The following is a 14,225-nucleotide window of genomic DNA, read 5'->3' on the forward strand; positions in this document are numbered from 1 at the left end:
TACAGAATATAAATGAGTATATTATATATGCTGTTCTGCACCTGTTTTATTTTTCACTTAATGTTGAAAATCATTTCATATCAATACTGAGTGTGGTATAGTACTTTTGGGATGAATGTACCTTCATTTTACATAGTAAGTCCCTTAATGATGGACAACTAGAAATGCATAGTGTCACATTTGTTTTCATACTTGTCATGCCTTTTTTAAGGAAAAGTTGTCAGAAAATTGTAATAAAATTAAGATGAGATTGAAGTAGCCCTAATACTAGTGTAAAGGTTTTGCTGGCCCAGACTGTTTTCAAATTTTGAGTGAAAGAATGTTAGTTCCTAGAGGGCGTGTGTTCTGTATAGCTCTGAATACTAATTTACCTTCTATTCATAAATGCTAAAAAGAGAATGGCTTTTTTATAATTGAGGTATAATTGACATACAGTATAACAGTGGACAGTGGCTTTTTGTTGGGCATTATTTCTAATGCAGAATCCACACTGGGCCATAATATAGAATCACTTCTAGACTGGGTTTAATAATCACTTTAATAATCTCTGTAACCTTTTTAGAGCAGTATAAGAAGTTTTCACATCCTAATGCAGTTTGTTTTGGTAGAGGGAACTTTAAGAACTAGTGGAAAGGGATGGATGCATGTTTACTGAGTTTTAAGATTAGATGGATTAGCTCTGCTGAGTCAGCTAGTTGCCAAGTGCATTTCCTGCTAGAGCATATTTTCAGAAGCCAGGAATAGATTTTTAAAGAGTACTTTTAACCATTGAAATGACAAAGGGAGAGAATCTCTAGGCTCATCTGTTGTAGAAATAGTCTGACATTTATCTCTGCTTCTCAGTAACATTTCATGTATTTTCTAAGCATTTATTTATCTGTTCTTGTTCTTATTGCACTTATCAGCCCCATTTGTTATTATCTTTGCTGTATTCATTTTAGGATTGAATATTTTGTTATTTAAAGGCTTATTTTCTTGAGACTTACATAGTGAGAAATAGGAAGGTACACAAAGATTTGTACCTTACCCTAAAAAAGTTATGTGCAGGTCACCTGCTAAATTCAAAGACCAAAAGAGGTCTGTGAGGGGCACCCGGGTGGCTCAGTTGGTCAAGTGTCTGACTCCTGATTTCGACTCAGGTCATGATTCATGGTGGGCTGTGAGTTCAGGCCCCACATTGGGCTCTGTGCTGAGCATGGAGCCTGCTTAAGATTCTCTCCCTCTCCCTTTGCTCTTCTTGCACATGTGCTCTCTCTAAAAAAAAAAAAAAAACAAGGTCTATGAAAAAGACTAATCAACATGTCTGTGGATTTTTGTAGTTTAGAGTAAAAGTATCTTTGTATATTTTATTCATTTATTTAAGCATTTATTATTCTTTTTCTCCTTTTATGGTTTGTTTAAACACAATCAATTTTTATATGTATTTTACCACAATAAAAATTGGAAAAAAACCCACATGATAATTAAAAGTATGGTACTTCGTGATACAGGGGAAGATCCTGATTATGACCTCAGCAAATTTCAACTTGCATTTCAACTCCAGCTACTTGTTAGTCAGGTATACCTTAGAAAAATCACTCACCCTGTTTAAGCCTCAATTTCCTTATTTATAAAATGGGACAATAATTCCTAGTGTGATTTCCTCATACGGTTAGTGATAATCAAAGTCCATTCAGCAAATGAGAGTGATTTATGAACAAATATACAGTAAAACTTTTATAAATGTGAATCATAAATATTGTTATTTTCTCTATGATAAAAATTAAGATCAATGTGAATGTGTAGTTTCGTATATTACATATTCTGTATTATGCATACTAAATGTAATATTCTTGCATTACATGGTTGTATAGATTATGTAGTTATGTAGACATGTGTACTGTTAGAATTTATCACTCTCAGATTTTGAAGACATAGACCTCAAAGTATACTCCAGAGAAATTTATGCTCTTTATGTCTAGATTCTTTCGTCCCTGAATATCTACTTTGCTCCCTACCCTGATTAACTAAACCCAGTAGTTCTTAAACTTTAGTATGTATCAGAATCATGGGGAGGGCTTGTTAAAACACTGATTAATGGCCTCCATCCCCAGAATTTCTGCTTTTGTAGCTCAAATGTGGGTCCCGAGAATTTGCATTTCTAGCAAGGTCCCTGGTAATGCTGATGCCTTTGGTCTGAAGACCATTTTTGAGAACCACTTGAACTGGACTGGTTGCCTAGAAGGAAATGTTTATTGTTTCCCTTGCCATGTTCTCTTAAATTTAGAATTAATCTAAATTCTAACTTAAATGAAGGATTTATATGAATCATCCCCAGACTGGACTCAAGATGTTAAAAAAACCTTCAACTCCTTTAGAATTATGGACCCTCAGTTTCACAGATACAGCTTTAAAACTATATGTCAGCTTTGTATTTCATAAACTACATGGTTTTTTGAAAGTATACTTTCAAATACAGTCAAATTTCAGCTGACTAAACCATATACATTTGTAGAAGTTTCACTGGGAAGTTCAAGCTAAGGCATGACATAGAGCTGATAAAAGATTAAAGATTATGTGCATTCTTTCATTTCTGAGTAGTCTGTCCTGTGAATGTATTGTGCAGCAGAGTACAGAGGCCAAAAAGTGCACTCTGACAGTTAACAATCTAGTCTTCCTATGCTTAAGCAGAATAGGCCTGCACAAGCTCCCATTAATGCAAACTTCTGATGACTCAAGAGCTTTCAAATCCTGTGGTAGAGAAGTGTAACCAGATAATCTTTTTTCTTTTTTATTAATGTTGTTTATTTTTGAGAGAGAGATCAAGCAGGGGAGGGACATATAGGGAGGGGGACAGAGGATCCAAAGCAGGCTCCATGCTGACAGCAGAGAGCCTGACACAGGGCTTGAACCCGTGAATGGCAATATCATGACCTGAGCTGAAGTCAGACACTTATCTAACTGAGCCACCCAGGCGCTCCTATCCAGATAATCTTTAAAGTTTCTTTTGGCTCTAAAATGCTGTGATTTTATTCACTTGTTCATTAAACAGATTGGTAATTTTTTTTTTTTTTTTTTTTTTTGCTGACTAGTTAATTTATTTAGATTCCTCGTTAAAATTTTATTTTAGTACATCTGTTTAATTGGAGATAGGTAAATTATTACTGTGGGTTTTAGGTGAAATAGCAAGAGCTGTTACTGTTTATATTTTTACCATGTTTTGCCTCATACCATTGCTTTAGTAATCAAGGTTTATGTTTTTTTTTAACTTAACCCTTTAATTCATGAAACAGTATTTCATGAGAAGCTGTCAAAGTGCCTTATATAGAACTTTCAAATTCTTCATAATTGCAAAGATGATTTTTATTATTGCTTGTCCCTGAAATTTTGTTTCAAGTCCAATATTAAGGAGAGCTTTGAAGAAGATTGTTGCCTCGTATTTGCATAATTATTATCTGATAATAAAAAACACTAGGCCTTAATATACTGGAAGGATTTTTTGAATAGTGAGAAATTCTTTTTCTTTCCATGAGCAAATGTTTCAGAGGAATGGAATATTAACAGCTTTTCCCAATTAGTAGATAGTTTTTATGCATTGTCTCATTTTGAGTCACAGCCACCACATATGACAGATGTTTTTATCCCTTTGTATAGACGAGGAGAGTCACAAAATGATTAAATAACTTTGCCTATCTAAAGCGTCACAATTAGCAAATGGTACATCTGGCATTAATACCCAGATCTGACATCATAGCCCATACATTTTCTGTGACGCTTCATTGAAGAATTAGTATAGGGTGATGAGAAGGTGCCTAAGGTTCTGTATTAGTGTTTGAGAAATCAGAAATGAGCTTTCCAAATACTGTGGCAAGTTAACAGTGAAGATAATTTGTAGGAGGCTTAGAAAACTACTTGGTATGAGGTAGCTTTGGCCAGGTGTCATGGAGCACTACATGCTGCTGCTCAAATTAGAAAAGGAAACATTCACACACACATATACACACTTTATTTTCAAAATACCTTGTAAAAAAAAGCAAGTCTCAACACCATATCTAAGATTAGGCCCATTTTAATCCTGTGCTGACTACACCAACCACACCGTCTCTATTACCGGTAATGGCTGTTCATGTTGATCTGTCTTGTCAAGAAGTTACATTATACTTAGTATGTTTAATAAATGACTAATTCCATGTACTTCACATAAGAAAATCTGTTTATATATTTTTATTCAAATCTTCCTTAAAGCTATTTGGCTTGGTTTCAACCCCTTTCAACTTAGATTCAATCTCTTGCGGGTGACAGGTGAAGTTTTTTATTCTGACTTGTTAATATTTTATGTCTCTATTCCCTCTGTACCCAGCAAGATTTTAAATCGGTTGAGAGTAGGAAGTAAGTCTTGGACTTGTTAGAATTGTAATTTGTTAGTATTAGAAAGATAACCTGATTGAATATGCTCATTTTACAAATGAAGAAATGTAGCCAAGAGAGAGGAAGTGAAATATCTAAGGTCGCAGAGCAAGTTAGTGGTAGATTTCTTTTCACCATTTAGTATGCTTTTCATGGTGATTCGTGAACAAAAGGCACAGAATTACTTCATGAGTTTGGTGGTAACCTGCCTTTCACCTACCTTTGCCTCCACCTCTTCTTTCTATTTCTTTTGACAGACAGGGCAGGAGGAGGGGGGAAATCTATTAGGAGAAATAATTAAAAGAAAAGAGAGGAAAGGAAGAAAATGACTGGAAACAAACTACTACATGTGATCAAACAAGCGAGGCTTTAGCACAATAGTGCAGCAGGAACGGGCAGCTTCAGTGCAAACCCTTCATCAAGTGCTGCTGGTCTGAAGTGCCCAGTGGGAACACAGAGAACAAAAGGCTGAGGCAGATGAGAGGAGAAGCACACAGGCCACACTAGTGCTGGGAGAAAGCCATGCTTTGGCACTCCAGGAGCTGGCTGTCATGTGATGAGACACTGAGAACCAAACACTGTTGGTCAAAATTTCTCCATAATGAGAAAAATCATGCTTCGTTCTAGCAAGATGATAACTAAGAAAATGCTGTGTTCTTGGACAGCAGATACCTCTTATTCCTAAAATCCAGTGTCTGTTTCACCAGCTTTTGTTATCAGTGAATTGATTGAAAGGAACATATTATAAAAATTTACAGCCATTTTTACATAACTTACTTTAAATCTTCCTGGTGTCACTCTTCACCCCATACATAACATTCTGGACACAAAATACTATGGAAAGTAGAAGAGAATTGCAAAAACTAAGCATCATGGCAAATATAATTCTGTCTGATCATATTTTCTTTAGCTATATATATTTAAATTTTACATAGGTATTGGTTTCCTCTCCAAAGAAAGTAACCAGCTCAGTAAAAATAGGGGCCTTGTCATGTAAGTAAACAAGAATACATGAATGATTTTGACTGAATGACAGACAAGATTGATGTGATTGGAGATGGCTGATTTAAAAGGATATACTATACATTTACTGGCCACCCACAGCCTAATATAAATGTGGCTTTTTAGGTCCACAGTGGTTTCTTTGTTTTTTTTACCCTGAGTCAACATTTACAAATTGAGACATTTTACATTACAAATTCAGACTTCCATCTTTTGTTGAAAAATTAGTAAATCTGGCCCACATCCAGCAAGACAACAAGTGGTTGCTCTTATTTAGAAGGGAGACTGAGTGCATGTTGGCCTCCGCTCATTAATGCACTTCCTCATTCAACAAAGTTTGTGAGGGTCCACTGTGTGCCAGGTGTTAATCTAGGTGCTGAGAATATAGGAATGAACAAAACTGACAAAAACCTCTGCCTTCATGGGGCTTACATGCTATCAAAAGAAGTAGGTAAAATATCTGTGTTGCTAAAGAAAAACAATGAAGGAAAAAAGCAGAATGTGAAGTTCAGTGTGCATGGGGAGTTGGATTGACATTTTAAATAAGGACCTTACTGAGAAGGTGAATTTTGAATAAAGACTAAAGGAAGTTACAGAGCTTGCCATGCAGGAATCTGGCAGAAGGGAATTCCAAACAGCAGCGAGACAGCAAGTGGAAAGGACCTGAGGTTGGAGTCTGTCTTGATGTTTGAAGAGGAGCAAGGAGGCTGCTCTTTTGTATTTGATATCAGAGAAATATCTTTGTTTGCATCTCTTTATCAAAGATCAGAAAAGACCACGAGGTCTTCATGTGTCAAGAAAAGAAGAAAGCATATCTCTTTGGGAAATAATGAATATTACTAGGCAAAGTGTATCTCTGTTAAAAAGAATCATCCTAACCACAGTTATGAAATAAAACAGTGGCAGCCATGACCAGTGTATGGCTGTGATTCCAGAGGAAAAATTTAACGAATGGAAAACAAGATTACTATTTGAACAGGCTTTGTTTTCACATGTGCATAGTGTGATGCTGCTGTAAGCATTAAGTGGAGAATTTTCTCAGCATCAAAACCTATAAAAAGGTGTTCATAAAGTGCATTAAGAATTGGCCTGGAGAGAAGCATTTGCAGATACGAATCTCAGTAAGACAAAGGATTTAGAGAATAGTATCATGTAGAAAGTTAATCATTTGGATGTTTTCTGCTGCAGCTGATAAGAACACAGATGTAAATAACAATGGAATCTTATGTAGAGAGTAGTTCCAGAGTCAATACATAAGGCAAAAGTGTGGGATGGTCAAAATAACTTTAACTCTTGAAAATCCCTTAGAAGGGTATAGCAGATTTCTCATGAAGTCCAGCATAGCTAGTTTTACTTCCAGTGTTGGAACCAGAACTCCATTTCCTCAGTTGGGCATTGGATGAAATAGTATGCTGTGTTATGTGAACAAAACAAAACATGTTTTAAATGCTAGAATTCCACTGGGAACAGGGATATAATCACGCAGAGGTAGGAAGGGACTGAGATCATCTGGGAGAAGAGCATGTGCATAACCCTCCTTCCACCCTACCCAAGGCATAGTCCCTCGAGTGTGCAACATTGCCCACAAGGTGTAAAGTATTTCAGTTTCCTCCCCCTCTGAGTAAATTCAGTTCTGCATCACCCATTATTTGTACATGCACAAAAGCATGTACTCCACTAAGCAAAAGGAATAGGTAGTGCAAGAAGCATGAAGTATGGTTATTAATCAGTAATAGATTCCTTTCCCTCCAGAATACTTTTCTTTGTTTAAAAGCTCTTCAGGCATACATTAAGGCAAATAATTAGTGGCTTTATGCACTCTCCATGTTACAGCATATAGTAAAATTAGAGCTGAATGTACTCTCCCAGTGGTGGTTAAAGTACCCTTTGTTAGGATAGGAGACCTAGATTTTTGAAATTACCAACTAACTCAAATACTGGGAGGAAAAACATTTTGATTCTGAAAGCTTTTTCATTTGCCCTGTGCTTTCAGGTAATAATCTATACATTGCTGATGAAGGAATTGATTTCTAAGTGCATTAGAGTTTAGGAAAATATATCAGATTTGTTGCTTTTTATAGGTTAGGTTTGCTTGAATTTATTCGTATCTGAGGTGTTATTTTCTGCAGGCTTGACTGCTAAAAATAATGGGTATCTGCAAGATATTACTGGTGGAAAAAAACCCCAGCCCGGCAGTTAAAGTCCTTTATTTGACTTACAGAGAAGAAAAAAATGTGAAGACCATGCCACAGATCATAATCCTTTTAAGAGAATGTTACAGGATGAAGCAGTTATAAAAGTATTTGAGGTCTGAAAAATACTTGGATGTTGATAGAATGTAGTGTGTTAAAATCATTTCTAAACTGTTTCAGAAGGTTCTAGAAAACATACCCCTCCCATCCCCCCCGCAAAAAAGCCCTTTTGAAACTGATTTGTGGGATTAGTCATCCCACAAGTTTCTTAAGACACTATCTCCCATATTATACTTGTTGGAGTCTAAATTCTAAAGCTTGATGGCTTTAGATTTCTCTTTTCATTTTTTTTTTTAATTAGTAAAATGAATAAAACCAGTGTTAGAAATTCTCAACAAAAACCAGGCATTTATCAGAATCACCCGTGGTGTTTCTTCTATAGTCTTTCTTTGAAACACAGTTCTAATTGTGCTTTAAGAGAAGCATAGGCCTTAAGTGTAACCTCAGCAACTGTTAATGATGTTGGTATTGGGCTCCGTAGTGATCTTCTCACCCTTCTGATGCCAGCAAGGTAGAGGGTGGTAGGCCTACCTCGCTGTGGCACATACTGGGTGACTGACACAAGCAGGCATCCAGCAGGGTGCTTTTTTGCACACCTGTGTTGTGGGGAGCCAAGTTATAATGGCAGTGCTATAGATAGAAGGAAACTAATTTTGGTGTGTGTAAAATATCACCAGACCTGATACTAAATCAGAAATACCCAGCCTTTATCCTAGATTTTGTGTGCGTTACTAATTCTCAAAATTAAGGAAATTAATTTGTAATTCTGCATCTTTTCTCATCAGTTTTCCAGGAATTATATATATATATTCGTGAGGTAGATTTTATTATTCTTTTAATTACTGACTTACATATTTGTAATGTATTCTGTGATTTTTAGGAGGAAATACAATCATTACTAGAAAACTTACATGTTTACCATACAAATTACTTCCTGGTTTTGAGATGTCTTCATCAGTTCACCTCTTCTCTTCCCAAGTACCCATTGGGTCGACAGGTAACCAGAACTTCTTCATTTGGAATGTCTGCAGTAGGAGTATCAGTAGTTTCTTGCTTTGATTTCAGCAGCATTCAGGCATCAGAATTTGAAATGGATCCAAATCAGGCACTGAGTGCACAATCTAAATCCATTCCAGCTGTACACATTACTGGTAATTGAAGCAGTATATTTTGTTCTGATGGCCACAGCTAGAAACAACCACATGAATCCCAGTGGTGTTGCTTCCCCCCTCCTCCCCCGTCCCCCAATGTATTTGTCCTAAGGCATTTTAACCTTTTTCTTTCACACTTCTTTGTCATGTATACTGAGAGAGTTGATCCCCTCACTTTATCAAAATAGCAAAAAGAACCTGTTTGAGAATGCTTAATGGTTAACCTTGCATTCCACCAAGAACTAAAAGGGAAACAGCATTTCTGCCCTTGCAAAATTATGCCCCACTGGCCTTTGTGTCATACTCTAAACCTGTGAACCAGCTAGAGAGTGGATGTTAGTGGAATAATTCTGTATTCCTAAATATTTGCATCCTACCTCAAAGGTTTAGAGAACAGGGTTACCGGGTGGGTCAGTGGGTTAAGCGTGCAACTCTTGATTTCGGCTCAGGTCATGATCCCAGAGTTGTGGGATCGAGCCCCGTGTTGGGGTGTTGGGGTCCAGGCTGAGTGTAGAGCCTGCTTGGAATTCTCTCCCCCCCACCCCCGCTCCTCTCCCCCACATTCATGTTCTCTCTCTCTCTCTCTAATAAGTAAATAAATAAAGGTTTAGAGAACAAATCTAAATACATAGGAATGATTTGTTTATGAAAGGATTTCTGCCATTAAGCTTTCTTTTTAATAATCACATATTGCTTTTATTTTATTATTTTCTTATTGCAGTGTGATCAGTATTATCAGCCAGTCCCAATGTAGTCTCATGTTGCTTTTATGTAAATGGTATTCTTATATAGCCTGACCTATGTGATGTGTGCCCAGTCTGTTGTCCTCTAAAGAAAATGATTGTTTTTAATAATATTTATTTTTTTGTCTTGACCATTTATGATTTTGTCAAATGAGCAGTGTGTAACTTAGTACATCACTTTTGGTTCCTTACAAGTGTGCTTTTTTACTTACAGATCAGAGAGCTGTACTGCACTTGTTTAGAAAAGAATATATGGGATTCAGAGGAGTATGCATCAGCTTTGCAGCTGCTGAGGTAGTTTTGTTTTTTTTTTTTTTTCTGTTTTGTCTGATGTAAGCCTGTCAATAAATAACCCTTTCCTCCAGAATGTTGCCTGCCAAGGGGTTTTTAAGTAGCCATGCTGTGTCTAATATTTGTAAATACCTTGAACTTGTTTGTGGTTTATGGTGGTTTTAATGTAGCAACCATCCATTTCTTTGCTGGTTTTACCTTGTTTTTGAACTTGTGATTTTTTTTTTTTCCTAGAGAGAGATTGTGAGTGGGGGAGAGGGGCAGAGGGAGAGAGAGAATCTCGAATAGGCTCAATGCTCAGCCTGAAGCCTGACACGGGGTTCGATCCCACAACCCTGGGATCATGCCTGAGCTGAAATCAAGAGTCAGTACTTCAGCTGACAGAACTACCAGGTGTCCTGAACTTGTGCTTTTTAAAGTAAAATGAGCATTTAGTCAAATATTGACACTACCTGAGGAGGGCTTAGGTATGGATAATTTTAATCTTGCCAGCTTGATGGCATGGCAGGGAAAGTAGTCATGGAAAGTGATCTCACCATGGCCCCAACCAGGATGGGTGGAGTTGCAGCATCACTTGATGAAATGTGTCCTGTGAAGGAGGTCACTGCTGAATTTGAGGACCAGCGATGAGGAGGCAGTGGCCTTGATGCCTTACCCCCATCTGAGCTGGCCCTGCTCTCATTAGCACGGGAGATCATAAATTTATCTAATATTATATAAATAAGACATCTTGGTGTTGTCACATATCAGAGATCACTTACCACCCTGACAAATTTACCTTTTAAAGTTATAATCATTTGTTTTTCTTGGCTTCATTTATACATACGTTGACTTTTTAGTCTTCCATAAAAATAATGACCACTTGGAAAATGAGGAAAGGAAAATCAAGTGTGAGTTAAGTTTCTGCACGCACACTTACAATTTTCCTCAGTGAATATAAATGCTTATATGAAAATATCATAAAGAAGTCTGAGAATTGAATATTTATTAAGTCTTGGCTTCCTCTGGGCCCACAAGAAAAGAACAGATGGGCACAGTAGGAGGAAAATTCACATTGAAAGCACTTTAGGTCCAGAGACTTAATAATACAAATGTCAGTGATCTAGCAGGTGCAGCTTAAGATAGGAAACTAATTTTATGCTATCTGGAAAAATAACTCCCCATGGAAACTAGATTGCCACTGAAAAGCTCTGTTTTATTTCAGTTTTTTAAATGCCAGTAAGAGATTTCTGTGTACTTCTGTATGTCAACGGAGACTTCATTTGCTTTCTATTCAAGTCAACATTCCTGCCTCAACACCTAGTTGATTCTTGCTGAGTTTCCTCTTTAATTTTTGTGATTAGTGATTGTCTTCCTTTTCCAGTTGAATAGTCTTAAATTCTTAGATTCCTTTGTCAGAGAGGGGCTTGCTTTTCTCTTTCTATATCTTTTTGGCATCGGTAATCTTGAGGTACAAGTCAAGGGTCAAGAATGCCAATTCCAAACTAGGTTAAGGAAACATGAGCAATAATAGTAATGGTGACAGTCGTAACCACTGTTTATAAAAGCTTGCAGTGTGTCAGGCACTATGTTAGGTAGGCACTTTCAGTAAACTTTCCTGTCTAATACACAAGTACACCTTTGTGGCAGATACTATTATCCACACTTTACAACTCAGAATACTGAAGCATATATAGGAATTAGAATTTGCCTGAGATCTCTTAGCTGTTGATGGAACCAGAATTCTAATCCAGATCTGATTTCACAGCTGTTGTACCTTCCACTATTCTTGCTAAGATCTAAAGTATGGGCTTGGGGATCTGAGTAAAGCAGAAGCAATAAATAGAAAGTGAAGTTTCAGTCATTTTGCTAAACTGAGGTCAGAAACATAGGAATATAAAAAGCATTAAGGATAAAATATGTCAGGTACAGCAAAGACAGGTTAGAGTCTGGGCACTACCAAGAATCTGGGAATGTCCAGAATGGATTTCTTTTCCTTTTGTGCAGATTAGATGTGGAAAAGAAGTCAAGGACACTTGTCAGTTTAGGCATTCTAAGTAGGAATCATCTGAATTTAGGAAACCAGATATTCCCATCACCTGTCTTCAAGCAGTTCACATCATGAGAGAAAATAAGATTAAAATGATCACTGAATGTCACTTGGGAAAAAAAACTGAGGTACTGTAGAAACATAGTCTAGAAACATTTCCAGTTTGACTTTTTTGTTAAGTTCCTTAAAGGCAGTATTTCTCTTGAAAAATCCCTTTTATATGGAAACTGACATGTTTAAATAATCATAAATCAACTTGATGAAATATTTTTTGATCATTGAAAAGTATTTAATTCCTGATATTTGTATGGAACCACAAAAGAATAGCTAAAATAATCTTGAGAAAGAACACAGGTGGGAGGCATCGTTCTTCTTGATTTCAAGCTATATTGCAAAGCTACAGTCAGTAATCAAAACAGTATGGTGTTGACATAAAAAAAGACACATAGATGAATGAAACAGAATAGAGAGCCCAGACATAAATTCTTACATATATAGACAATTTATGACAGAGGAGGCAAGAACAGATAATAGAGAAAGGACAGTCTCTTTAATAAATGGTGCTGGGAAAACTGGACCACTTTCTTAACACCAGTCACAAAAATCAACTCAAAATGGATTAAAAATTTGAAAATAGACTTGAAACCACAAAAGTAGAAGAAAACATAAGTGAACCTCCTTGACATTGGTCTTGGCAATGATATTTTGGCTTTGATACCAAAAGCAAAAATAAACAGGTGGGACTACATCAAACCAATAAGCTTCTAAACAGTAAAGGAGAAACCATCAATAAAATAAAAAGGCAACCTATTAAATGGGAGAAAATATTAGGAAATCATACATCTGATAAGGGTTTAATATCCAAAATATATAAAGAACTCCTACAACTCAATAGAAAAAACAAACAATTGATTAAAAAATGGGCAGAGGAGCTAAACAGACATTTTCCCAAAGAAGACATACAGATGGCCAATAAGTGCATGAAAAGATGCTTAACATGACTAGTCATCAGAGAAATGCAAATCAAAACCTTAATGAGATATGTCCTCACACCTGTTAGGAGGCTCTTATCAAAAAGTCAAGAAATAACAAGTGGTGGTGAGGAATACTTGTGCCCTATTGGTGGAGATATAAATTGGTGCAGTCGTTATGGAAAACAGTGTGGAGATTCTTCAAAAAATTAAAAATAGAACTACCATTTGACCTAGCAATTCAATTTCTGGGTGTTTATCTGAAGGAAATGAAAATGCCACCTCAAGATACCAGTATTCCCATGTTTATTGCAGCTATTCACAATAGACAAGACATGGAAACAAGCCAAGTGCCCATCAGTCAAGGAATGGATAAAGAAAAATGCACATACACACACACAGTGGAATATTATTCAGCCATAAGAATTAGGAAGTCCCTCTACAACACTGAACTCAGATACCGAGAACAGATTGGTAGTTGCCAGTGGTGGGGGGGTGGGCAAAATGACTGAAGGTGGTCAAAGAGTACAAATTCCAGTTATAAAATAAAGAAGCCCTGGGGATGTAATTTATAGTATGGTGATATGTAGTATTGCATATTTGAAAGTTCCTGATAGAGTAAATCTTAAAAGTTCTCATCACAAGAAAGAAAATTTATAATTATGTGCAGTGGTGGATGTTAACTAGACTTCTTACGGTGATCATTTCACAGTATATACACATACCAAATCATGTACACGTGAAACTAATATGTCATTTGCTAATTATCTCAGTTTTAAAGTGTATTTACGTGGTATTTGTAATGTTGAAAATATCATATATTCATGAGTGGAAAAAGACTTACAGAATTGTATATCACAGTTATTTTTAAAATGTATGCAGCAGACATTGATGTACACGTGGGGAGCATGCAGTTATGCCTTTATAAAAGGCCATAATTTGACATGAGTGCAGTGGTTCTGCATGTCTTCCATAGCCTTTCTTCTTTCAGTCAACTCTTGGAGCATGAAGACCACATCCCTATGCAGGATATGAGTTGGTTAATTTTTTACCAAGCATGTATTATTATATAAGGATATACTTAAGACACCATTTGGGAACCGGAAGTAGTAATAATGGTGCTAACCCAGCAGTGAGCTACGTGAGTACACTGGGCTTCTTGTGGTCAGCTCTGAAAGACCTTAAGAGGAAAAATTTACCTTTCTATTAGAGAGAATTTCTAAACAGCCATCTAGAAATCAAACACTTGACCAAGCATTTTTCAGACTTTTGAAATTCAAAAAACCTTGCTTCAATAGTAAGGTTTTAAGGGTACTAATAAAATACCCTTAGAGTTTTAACTTACAGGAACATAATGGATCAGCTAGACCTGTAAAGTACTGTGATTTCACATCAGTAGC

The 14,225-nt window shown here is 36.5% G+C and overlaps 1 protein-coding gene across 5 annotated transcripts in view; it reads left to right on the plus strand.

The window, feature by feature from the left end:
* ORC3 (origin recognition complex subunit 3) overlaps positions 1–14,225 on the plus strand; it is a 62,031-nt gene that overhangs the window by 28,846 nt on the left and 18,960 nt on the right. For all 5 annotated transcript variants that reach the window (XM_032593213.1, XM_030315949.2, XM_030315951.2 and 2 more), the window contains 2 exons: positions 8,521–8,637; positions 9,749–9,828. In XM_032593213.1, coding sequence (XP_032449104.1) covers positions 8,521–8,637; positions 9,749–9,828 — 197 coding nt within the window. The remainder of the gene's footprint in view (positions 1–8,520; positions 8,638–9,748; positions 9,829–14,225) is intronic.

This window comes from Lynx canadensis, chromosome B2 (genome assembly GCF_007474595.2).
Source record: "Lynx canadensis isolate LIC74 chromosome B2, mLynCan4.pri.v2, whole genome shotgun sequence".
In the NCBI taxonomy this organism is placed as follows: domain Eukaryota; kingdom Metazoa; phylum Chordata; class Mammalia; order Carnivora; family Felidae; genus Lynx; species Lynx canadensis.